The 12,619-nt window shown below is 39.1% G+C and overlaps 1 protein-coding gene across 1 annotated transcript in view; it reads left to right on the top strand.

The window, feature by feature from the left end:
• Window positions 1-12,281, top strand: part of LOC144663932 (uncharacterized) — a 32,704-nt gene extending 20,423 nt beyond the window's left edge. The window contains exons 10-11 of the mRNA XM_078525026.1: window positions 8,317-8,445; window positions 10,057-12,281. Of these exons, the coding sequence (XP_078381152.1) occupies window positions 8,317-8,445; window positions 10,057-10,721 (794 nt within the window). The 3' untranslated portion in view covers window positions 10,722-12,281. The remainder of the gene's footprint in view (window positions 1-8,316; window positions 8,446-10,056) is intronic.
• The last annotated feature ends 338 nt before the right edge of the window (window positions 12,282-12,619 follow it).

Below are 12,619 nucleotides of genomic sequence, written 5' to 3'. Positions count from 1 at the left end.
GTGGCCAGTTTTAACCAACGAGAATGGCCATTTTAAGTGACCTTGGAAAACCGCAAAAAATATTCCACAGCGACAGAAGGTGGCAGTTATTTGCGTTTTTCTGATCTCTTTTGGACGCTAGTCGTCTGAAAATCGTTTAGTGGCTCCATTTAACATTAATCCTTCCGATTGTGTAGTAATTTCAGAGGTTAGTTGATTTTTCATTACATATTTTTGTCAAGATCTAAAGAGCCATCGAACGGTGTTGTTAGTTTCACACTCTCACACTTAGTCATGTGCCCTGTTTAATATTTATATTAATTTTTTGCAATTATTTATTTTTTACCGAAAATTAAAGGGGTCCAGAAAGGGGTCCAGAAAGGGGTCCAGTAGGGGGTCCAGAAGGGGGGTCCAGAAAGGGGGGTCCACGTTTTGTCTACACCCAATATTTTCGCTGACTCCATGTTTGGAGTATAACGTGGAGAACTTTTGCTTTGATTAATTTTAAGTATTATTTGTTATTCTGACTAACGTTTGCTTTATTTGGCGCAGTCTAGTAATGAGTAATCGCTCAAAGTAGGGGAAAATAGAACTGTTTCGAAGCGGCAAGAACATTGTGTGACAAGCAAAGCGTTGTGAGAGTTTCGTTTGTAGTTATGCAATCAATTGATGTAATCTAATATCTTGATTGTGTTTGTTGAACAAGAAATCTTCAAGCAGTTTATAACCGTGCGGTTAATGTTTGACCACCTCTTTCAGTTCTTTGGCGAGAAAGGCACGGCTCCTCACAGTATACAAAATATTAAGAAAATCAGTCACTTGAGAAACAGTGTTTACGTGAGTCACGGAGTGTGCGTGACATGAATTTCCTTCACCTCGTCACTTGCTTTAATCCACATGCCTGGCCGGATACATTCCTGTTTACGCATGCAAATATTTATTTTGTTCCGAGTGTTCAATAAACCCAAACCAGTTCATGAATGGCATTAAAAAGAAGTCCATTTTACGCCAAAATAAACAGTAAACAAGGGCCATCCCGTTGTATTTCTCTGTTTAGCGTCGTCCGATCAGGAGCTTATGCAATTATAAAAAATTATGGAAGTCAGGCTGAAGGTGACCTTGTTTTGATACAGACCTCACTGCTTTTGTTGTGTAAATCATGTTGTTTTGATGCAAACTAGTTTGCATTTACATGATAAAGCAGAGAGGTTTGTATCAATGCAAGGTCACCTCCAGCCTCATTACCATCCAAAGGCCAGGTCACTTGGCAGGCAACTGTAAAAAGGTCTATTCCCTTGCAGGCGCGATGACGTGCATCCCGTGCCTCGACACATTCTTGCTGAGCTTGCAATTTTCGTTTCGTTTCCCAAAATAAACTCAAAACAAAGATTGGAATATCCAGAAAACAAGTCGTTATTTTGCAATATTTAATACGTTCCGGTTAAACTATACGACTTGTACTCGCTCCGAGCCAAACGCTTGAATAACAAAAAAATATATATATTTCACACCAGCAGAGCGCAGAGTATTCGTAAATGTTTTCAAAATAGGTGAATGAGCGATCGCGTGGCATGGCTTTGACGTAGTGGTAGTTTTGAATAGCTTGGACATGTCCAAGCTAGGCTCTTACCGATAGTGCTAGCACTTTTTTGGCATTATTTGGCTTCGCGAGCATTTTTTCTGCATTTTATCCCAAAAAGCACTGTTAGCATTATTTTTGATTTTCGAGTGATTATTTGTATAATTTTGTGTTAAAAAGCGCAAACTGACTCTATTTATGGCGTCCAAAGCCTCCCAGATACATTTTGCCCTCATTTTAGTCAAAGGAGCCGAGGAGGCCTGGGTAATAGGTTTGATAAGTCAGCGGTTGCCTTCTAGAAACCTAATCCATCACACTCGTTCCAAGATGGCGTCATCCACGTTGTCATCGAGGAACAATGGAAGACAGCCAGCCAAGGCAAAAAATGGAAAATGTTACTGAAAATCTGAAAAAATGTAATATTCTATGTTTAAAAAATCGGAAAAAAGTGAGTATTTTTGTGTAAACCACGAGCACTTTTTTTAAAAAAATAGCAATATTTTAGCACTTTTTTGGCAAAAAAACAAGCACTGCTTTAACCCTATCCAGACCGGGGGTGGGGGGGGGGGGGGTGGGGGCGGAAAGTGCCCGCGCTGACTTTCAATTCTTATAACTTTTTCAAGATTCAACCAAACGATGCCAAACTTTGCGAGTTTATCTAAAATTTATCTGGTAATAATTTGGTAGGAACTTGTGTCAGGAACTTGACATCACCAAGGCAACGGCATTTTGACAGGCATGTTTTCCCAAATTTGTAATGTCCGTGTTTCTATTAATGAAAAATAACTTTAATGCAATTATTTTCACCTTTTTACGGTTTGTAAGCACAGTTTTATTGATTTTGAGTACTTTGCAGTAATTTTGGCGTTTTGGAAAAAGTTCGAAATCCAAGATGGCGGATAGAAGATGGCGGCTGTTTTGACATTATGATGTAATTGTCACGTGATGTGACGTCATCGTCCCACTTGACGTATACCATCATTGTGAGTACTTAAATATTCTGGCAGTTACGGAGGGGGGGGGGGGGGAATCCGCCCCCTCCCCCGGTCTGAAAAGATCCAAAAAAGCCCGGTCTGAATAGGGTAAAGCATTTAATGCTTTTTTTTACGAGCACTATCGGTAAGAGCCTAGTCCAAGCGGTCTTTGGTTTCTCTATGCGATTATTCAGTCCTCTCTTCTGGTAAAACACTCGAGTGACACAAAAAATATACATTTCACTCTAAAGAGAGAGAGCAGGGTGTTCATGTTAAACGAATGATCGCTAGCAAATCTTGCGTGACCGTGACCAAGAATCCGACTGGGCCGCGTAGGTCTGGAACGATTTACCGACAAAACGAAACGCCGGCCAGATTATGAACCGGCTGCGCACGGTTAATCAATGAGCGTTACAGTAAGAAAACGTGTCGGTGGTTGATTTGAATATTCGTTTTATTTTCGCCGCTTATTGTGACAGTTCGAAAACAAAAACAATAAGATCCATCCTGACACTCAAACAGAACAACGGCGACTTATATACATCCGTCCAGTCTGTGGAGAAGTGCCTCACTAAAACAGCAACATACAAATTCGCCTTTCCGACGGAAAATCAACAAAACTGATTTAAGCGGAAAGCCATTGAGCCTTAGAAACGGCAAACTCGGTACAGTAAAGATAAATAAATTTGAAACTTCGCAGCAGTGAATAAATACTTCAAAGAGGTCAGCTTGTGACTCTTGTTGGTTGAATGTATCCATTTTGTACGTCAGCGTGATGTTCACTCTTTCGCGTCTGTGTTCTAGTGAAGCCGAAATGACTCTCTACCCATAATTCTTCGAGGGTTGCTGTCCAACCTCCACTGGAGATACACAGTGGGCGTTTAGGAGATTGGTGACCACATAAATTATGCTGACGCAATACTTGCATATTTTATGTGACGAATCTTCTGCACCAGCAATTTCGTATGTGACAATTTATATTTGTTACATAAAAGCTAACACGCCAGCTTGTCAAAAGATATTTTTTGTCACATAAAAAATGACCAATTTTTCTTATCTACACGAGCAAATAAACGTTGTCACATAAAAATTGGTCTTGTAAACGAGCCTTAACAGCTACACTTGAAAGACATAGAAGTACCGGGAAACGGTGCAAATCATAAGTCAATCAAGCCATTGCTAAGAAAGGCGCCACCCAAAACTTTGTTTTTCTCGGACAGTTTTCATGCACCCGTGTAGAACGTGAACAGAGGCGAATATTGCCCCCGGAAGTTTCACGCCGCCGGATGGGATTCTTTAATTTTAAATAGTTGAATAGTTGGTGAAATGTTCTTATAAGTGGCTGATAATAGAAATGTCATTAAATATGTTTTTGTATGATTCTTGTAGTGTCTTTTCTGAATACTTACATTCGAAGCGAAGGTAACGATGATCCAAGAATGACTCCTAAAAATAATCTCGCTTACATTTTTGTGAATGGAAAGGATTACTCCCCACACCGCAGGGGTCATAATGTTGTCATTGTGGATGCTGAAACAGGTACAGTAGTGCTCACAGTGCAGAATTTTTGTCTAATTGTTATCAAAAAGAAGAAGAAAAAAAAAACACATGAAATTAACTTTTAACATCTCGCAAATTGATAAAATAGCCTGGTTACGGGAGGCGGGTGGATACTCCCAATAAAAAATGGACTATATAGGATGGCTCTGTCCGAAAGAGCTCGAGGTACCTTTATATATAGTATAAATACAGAAATATAAGAGTAAATCAGAAAGAAAATCATTTAAAAGACCATTTTAAAATATATCTCTATCACGTACCGACTATATTCAAACATTTGAAGGGTTTATTCCATCAAAGGGTTTTCGTACGTGAAGGGGGATTAGTGGAAAACACGGGGCCGGGGTCCCGGGGTCCCGGGGTGTGGAAAACGCGGGGTCCCGGGGTCTGTGGAAAACACGGGGTGTGGAAAACGCGGGGTGTGGAAAACGCGGGGTGTGGAAAACACGGGGTGTGGAAAACGCGGGGTGTGGAAAACACGGGGTGTGGAAAAAACGGGGTCCCGGGGTCTAAAAATAAGACGAAGGTAAAAAAATAATGCTGGCTAAAAAGACAAGTTTAATAATTTATCACCACCAAACTTAGGATCTTCGTGAAACGTCTTTCCTTGCGTTGAAAAGCTTAATATACATGTCGTTAAAAAGCAATCCAAGTTTGTGATCTTGTGATCTTTTGGGAATATCCGTTTTTTCCATTTTATAAAATTAACAAATTATCAGGAATCCGAAAATTAAGACAAACTACACGCCAACTTCGCCCATATCTGGCACAGGTGCTGACTTCATTCACCTAGTTTCATTCATGAATCGTCGTGCGGTGCCGTGGTTTCAGCACTAAAAAGAAATGGTGTGTTTTATTAAGCTGCCGACCGTGAAAACACGGCCAAAAAAGTTAAGTGTGGACGGAATTGCGTAGTTTTAGTAGAAAGAAATAAGCGAGAAAGAAGAAATCAGGAGGGTCTCATTTGGATCAACCCTTGAAGTTAACTCATCCACCGTACCCTACTGATTATGGTTGTTATATCTAATCTCCGTTTTCTGTGTATTGATTTATGACCGGTAGCATGTCAAAGTTATTCCACGCAAATGCCAATGTTTACTTTTAGCTGCAGCTTGGAGCTACATGAATATGGCAAATCAATGTTGAGTCTTTGCTGGAGTCCGAAATGAGAGCGACAGACTTTATACACGATCGGGTGGTAGTTGATAAAAGAATTATATTTTGACTTTATTCGGCGGACAATGTTTGCAACCTGTACGCAGATGCCGCAAAGGTGATTGGTATAGAAGAAAAAGAGTGGAATAGACTAGTATTAAAAGAATATTTTTCGTAATGAAATTAATTAGAGGCAGGCAGCTATACTACGGTCCTCCAATGATTCGGCAGAACACCAGGTTTGCTTTTTGTACTGGTCTTTTGATAACAAAAACTATATAAGCGAAGTTGGCGCGTAGTTTGTCTGAATATTTATTTTCGGATTCCTGATAAATTGTTAATTTTATAAAATGGAAAAAACGGATATATCCCAAAAGATCACAAGGACAAGTATTTGATTCACAAACTTGAATGGTTTTTTTATGACATGTATATTAGGCTTTTCAACGCAAGGAAAGACGTTTCACGAAGATCCTAAGTTTGGTGATAAATTATTAAACTTGTCTTTTTAGCCAGAAAATTATTTTCAGACCCTGGGACCCTGCGTTTTCTACAGACCCCGGGACCCCGTGTTTTCCAGACCCCGTGTTTTCCACACCCCGCGTTTTCCACACCCCGTGTTTTCCACACCCCGTGTTTTCCACACCCCGTGTTTTCCACACCCCGGGACCCCGGGACCCCGGCCCCGTGTTTTCCACTAATCCCGTGAAGGGTGTATTTTTGGTGAACTATTGGTATTTATACAGTTGAAATAATGCATGAGCTAACTGGACTCAATAAAACAAGGAACTGAAGGACATACATTATGTTTTACGAGATCGAGCTAAAATAATGTCAGGTTACTATTTTAGCCTAAGTAGCACTCCATGCCAGTTTTTAAGAATGGTATGCGTAATAGTAACACTATATATACGCGTTTCTCTCTGTATAAAATTAAAAAAGTATCTTTTTCTCTCTAGGATGCGATAATAATAGTTTGAAAATTGGACCAAGAATATATATTTTAAATCTCTTATGGCAATGCTAACTCGAAATTCTAGCTCGAACTAAAATTTAAATTAAAACTCGAACCATGTAGTCTAACCCACGAGAGCCTCGAGCTAGGCAAATAAAGCGGAAGAAAGCATTCACTACAATTTTAATCGAAAAGCAACTGGCAATGAGGTGGACTGTTTGCTTGAACAATCTAAGATAAATGCTTGGAGCAGAGAAGGTAAAAAACCCCGGGATGCTTTCTGTCTCGGTTATGAGGCGTAAATTACAAATTTTGGTCTTGCTTTTAAGTGACACATTAAAATGTGATCAAGAGAGAAATATACTTTGTTGGGACACGCCCAGGTTAGTTTCTGTTAGATTTTTCGCCTTAGTGTCTTGACAACTATCCCTGTACTTTCATATTGGATTTCCCTATCCAAGATGTAAGAGTACATATCCTTTTTAAATTTCGTTGAAGGCCAGTTGATTTACTTGACTGTGTTGTGATGATTTAACACTGGGTCCTGTTTATGACACCCATATTCATTTACAATTAACTGCACTTCAAAACGACAGATTTTAGACAAAATATTTATCTGCAGGCAAATGAATTAATTTGGCATGAGATTAAACTAAACCATTCAAACTATTGAATTTCTTTCACTTGAAAGCATATTTAGCCTATCTAGAATATCCAAAAATATGACCTGACTTTTGTGCTGATATCTGTTATTCGTATATAGGCGCAGTGCTGGGGTCAAAACATTTTGACACCTTCCTAGATTCCTCTGCTGGTGACAAATTAAGAGACTATCTTAACGCCATAAATGGAAAGTAAGTTGTCAGTACCACTTAATAAAGCCACCCTGCATGCTTGCGTTGTTGTTATTTTGAATTTCTTGACATTCTATAGCTGTTACAACGTAAATTTGAATGAAATATATTGATGCCGATTGTTGATTTTGTCTTCGGTTTAGGTTTAGTCGTTAAATGTTCTAAACACTAACTTTTTGTGAGCCGCAGTAAAATCGTTCTAGTTGCCATTCAAGACGAAGGGTCAAGACACGTGGTACCAGCTTTAGACGCTTTCAGGAGACTGGGCGCCACAGATCCCTTTCTGGTGGCGATACGAGCTTCATTTGCGTTCGCTGGCTACGCAGAATCCAACAAGCCACATTGGATCACACAAGAACAGCAAAAGAGATACGAGGGCCCGAGTGAGATCTCTTTGATAATTCCACTTCAACCACGTAAGAATTTAATCACGTCAGCGTACTGTAAACAGTAGTGGTGGATGGGATGTTGAAAACATCTTTTCAAAGTCTTTAGGTGCAATTATGAGTCTTTAGTTCTCAAAAGAAAGTATAACAATTTAAGAGCTCAAGCAGTTTTAGGCCTCATTTGAACTTTTAATGTTATTGCAAAATGCTACTGAAGAACAACAAAGCGTCAAAATTGGTCCATTATCTAACTTGCTTGACGTTTTTCAAGTGCATACAAATCAGACACTTTGAAATAGCAAGCTTAAGGGGTAAAACTGATCAGAAATAAGTTCACTGAACTCATTTCTAAGCGATACAGTTAAAATAAAACGTGCATTAGGATAAGTTGGGCTGCTTTTAACAAATCACATCACTGAGTTTCAACGATAGCAATGTTTTAACAAATCCCCTGAATTATCTTCGTGTTGTGGAAAGCTTTAGTGTATAGTTTGACCTAGTTAACAGCCACAAGTAATTCTGGTATCTTAAAGCTTACAATAATTTAGCCAGGATTGGTTGAGGTACAAGCTTTATTTGCTGATTGACAAAAAGTATGTATTTTTTTAACAAGTAGTTATATTGTTTAAAACTGCTGAAGCGATCTGTGTTCATAATAAGAAATTTAAAAACTTTTAAAGCAGATATAAGAAAGTAAATTTGTCCTTAAATTATAGTCCACCTTCTGCGGTCTTCTTCAGAGAATGACGATTTCGCGAGATTCACATAATTCTAATAGGCAGGGACTTTATTGTTTGTTACCTCTTAGGGAGGCAACCAGTGATAGATATATTGTGTACTTGGGATTTATTTTTGGTACTATTTTGCTCCTTAGATATTGATGAATGCGCGAAAGGCCTTCACGGTTGCCATAGTAATGCCAGCTGTCAGAATACTGAAGGCTCACACAATTGTACATGCAAACCAGGATTCTTTGGGAATGGGTCTTACTGTGTGCTCGCAGGCGAGTAGCAGTTGATGTTATGATATTTAGTGAATACCTCAAAAGATCAAGTACTGTTATACAAGTAGATATTTAAGAAGTTCGAGATTTGAAAACTGACTTCACGTTCGGAAATCAAAGATCGTCGATGAAAGTGCACAGAGACACCTTGTCACCTTGGAGGGCACACAACATTTCAAAGTTTTTCGTCGTGAAAGCACCACGACTAGAGTTAAAATATCGCGAACCCCGATACCTTTAAAGTTAGCAATCTGTGTTGTTCGGTGCGTGGTACTTCTAGCGGAGTGCTTATTTTGTCTTCGGGCATTTTTCTATTTTTATTTGTTACTCTATTTTTCGACTTTTTTGCTTGTTATCAAGCAAAAGAAGGAGTTCTATCTCGAACCACATTCTTGTAAATTCTCAAGGGACTGTTTTAATTTCTCAAGGGAATTCTTTCCGCTGTGGGTGATCAAAGCGCGTGACTTGTAAAGTGTCACTCTATAGTTGTGCTTCAACACTTCCGCTTTTGTAGAAAAAACATGAGTTGTCAAATTTACAAACGTTATATAACAATTAAAACCGTGAGTAGCCCAAATGTTACGTGACATAACCAATTAAGAATGTGAGGGGTTCAGCGCTCGAAGGCAACGAAGTTTAAAACGATTAAGAACGCAGTTTGTACTGGTACAAGTCTTTCACACACTAAAACGTTGCTAATAGTTAACCAAAGGGAACTCATTTCGTGACAATTGTTTTTTTTCTGCTGAGTTGCACAATTTAGAATTGCAACATCATTCAATGCAGGTGTGAAGTGATATTTACAACTGTTTTTGCAGCCTGTTGTGAAATTACTTCCGGTGGAAGCAGTAAACGCTAAAAAAGTTTTTGCTTCTGTTCCGAAGTTAATGCATCGCCATTAGAAAAAAAACAGCAACTGTTTTACTAGAAATGTAGTCGTTAGAAATGGCATGTGTAGCCGTAAGGTAAAGAATAGAAGGAGAAGCGGCTTTTGGTAATATCCAAACGAAAATTTACTTCATTTACGACTCCATTCTCGTCCCCATAGCCCTTTCGTTTCTCTTAGCCGGCTTGGCACGAGAAAACGGAGGGCTCTGGGGCTTGAACTGAAAGACGTTTGAATTCTTCCATGATATGTTCGAACAACAATGCTTAGGATAAACCTTCTACTCATACCAACTTCATGCAAAAAAGTCGATATCTCGAAGAGATCTCTGTCAGCGACATCGTTGTGTCATTATAATTTATGCTATACCCGCGTGTCGCTCCCCATATATAGGAGGCAAAGGCTTGAAATCTAGACATGCTTTACGACAATTCACTGATGCGACATTTCTATATCATTTCTTCACAATTACACATTTAATCAACTTTAAAATAAATCAGTATATTTAAGATAAGATATTTAATGAAAACTTGTACACTGGCAATTTTGAATATGTACGTCCCGAAGGAGGGGGGTTTGGTGGGTGGGGTATATATTGCTACTATATAGTATTCATTTCCACCAGAGGAAAGGCTGGTTAATTAATTTTGTTCGTGACAAACTTGACCAACTTGTGTGAATTTTGGTTATTTATTGTAATTATTATCCTTGCACCTTTTGTGTAGGTTCTGCACAAGAACTGGCTGTTCCCTCGTGTCACTCCCTTTTTACTGTCACCCATCCCAGCGGCATTTATTGGGTAGATCCAGACGGTGGATCCAATGCCAACGCATTCAAAGCCTACTGTGAGATGGAAACCGATGGAGGAGGCTGGACCCTTGTATGGAGCTACAGTTTCACTGATTACGATTATTTCGACTACTGGTCAAACGCAGTCACCCCTAGGCCTGAGTGGCCTGGTGCAACTGATGCAGTAGTTCCTGTTTCTGCTACCACACCACTGAATGAAACTGACTACAATGCGATGGAATTTTCTTTATGGCAACAATTTGGAAGGCAAGTCCTCATCAAAAGCAACATCAACAACTGGATCGTTTGTTCACCTGACACAGGAAGTTTAGTAGAATGGCAAAATGGCAGCGTCGTTTGTGACATAGTCAAACGAGTGAGCAGCACGTGTCCTGATGGGCCTGCGCCATCAACTTTCACAACTCACAGCTCGTTCTTACACTGCGGACCATATTTCTCAGGTGGACAGGGTGGTTATCTGTATTACTACTTTGATGGTTGCACTGCAAAGAACTATCCCACTCATGACCCTTGTGGTAATGACGCAGATAATGGCTTGAAGAATGTGACAAATCCTCACGGGAATATTTTCGTTCGCTGAGTTAACTCACTTTGCAGGAAGGACGTTACGGTTGTACAAGTTCTTGAACAAATCACAAACAAATAGTTACACACGTACAGTTAATACCGTACACATTACATACACATACATTTATTATAATCAAGCTTTAAGTGTTCGACTAGAATTTTTGTGGTTTTCACTATGACGTCAAGAAGTATCAAGTGATGGGAATGGTATTGGGGGTTTACCATTGTTGCATGACCGAGATTGACAATGTTACCTTTAAGTCAAGCATTTGGTTTGGTTAACCTCTACTTACTTTATTTTTTTTTTATTGCATGATCAGTTTTATCTAAAACCAAGAAGTCAAACAAATAATTGAATAATTAACGCATGACGTGACTGTACACGGTCTCTAAGCTCGTCATATTGCCGTAAAAAGTGTTAAGTGCATTGGCCTCGAAATCGGTAGCAATATCTAGCGCAATATACATAACTCAGTTTAGTTTTGTTAACCTCGCCCTAGTCCTTTTGTCTCTCGTAAAGGTCAGTAAGCTCAGTGTTGTGCATGTTTATTTTAGTCAACAGTCTCGTGCTACGTTCTTGAACAAAGCACTTTGCTTCCACACTAAGGATTAGTCTTGGTCAAAAGTCTCGTGTTGTGTCTTTGAACATGAAATTTCTGGAGCAAATAAGTAAAACTCAGACCTAGAGGATTCTAAGCTACGATAGACTTACTACCTTCAGTTCAACTCACTGACTGAAACGGACTACTGTGCCCTACTGAAATTGACCCACCACCCCCCCCCCCCCCCCCTAAAAATACTTTCCCAAATGGCAGACGCAAAAATACTTTTAAAAATAAGCATTCCCGTATTTCGTTGTTAGAGAGTGCTCAGAGACATGTATATATGGTCTTTTCCGGCTGTGGGACTTGTTTTCGCTTTTATATCGTTATGTTTAGAGAATATTACCAAAGACTTTTGGGACGCAAATTTTTATTCTAAAAAACATCTCACTCTCTTCCCTCCCCGCCGAATATAAGCCCTCGGAATTTACAGTATCTGCCTCCTAAGGTGCCTTGGATCGGGAGAGACAATCATTCGACCTCGTATCTTATAACCACAGAAAACTAGTATCGATTAAATTTATATTAGTAGACACTCGACTCAGTATGTTCTTTTGGAAATCCGCAAATTTGATTGGTTTTACCACCATTGGGCGCTTTTTGCTCTTTTTAAGAACACATAAAATTGTAGTATTTTTTCGCTCAAAGAAAACGTGGGCTCCTAGTGTATTATTTTGTTAAATAACAAAGGAACCCACCAATACCGACTGTTTATTCTGGCTCTTGAGTTAGAATTTTCCATTGATAAAGTGAATGCAAAGCCTGGGCTTTCATATGCTTTTGCCAATTCTCGAATGTAATTAAAGTATATCTATTGATAACACGAAACATTTCAGTGTTAGATCAAACGCTCGTTGTTATTTAATATATATAATCGCACAATCATTCTAAGGTCATCTTGGGTTGAATGTTCAGTACTTGGTTAATCCTGTAGAAATAATGCTGTATAATACACAATAAAAGTTGCTGTCACAATGTCAGCAACTTTCTCCGTTATTGGTATGAAATAACACTTAAAGTAATCAAAAGCTAGCAATGAAAAGTGACTGATTACTGTTTTCTCCCCTGGTGGGGTTAATAGGTTGCCCTCAGCGTCTTTCTTAATAATAGAGTGGCTGTTAAAGCGGAACTTCTAATCTTAATAAATTATATGAAGAAGGTGATTCAGAGGTACCTTAAAATCTTTGAATCAAAGAGCTCATCGAGCCACGATTAGTTGACTTTCCGATGTTGGCGTTGTACCATCGTACACAGAAAAGGGATCAGGATAGTCAGCCATTTCTAGTCCCATATATTTGTGCCGAACGTA

Source organism: Oculina patagonica, chromosome 8 (assembly GCF_052425735.1).
Source record: "Oculina patagonica isolate OP01 chromosome 8, crgOcupat, whole genome shotgun sequence".
Lineage (NCBI taxonomy): Eukaryota > Metazoa > Cnidaria > Anthozoa > Scleractinia > Oculinidae > Oculina > Oculina patagonica.
The sequence above is the reverse complement of the archived record's forward strand: the minus strand, read 5'-3'. Positions and strand labels throughout refer to the sequence as shown.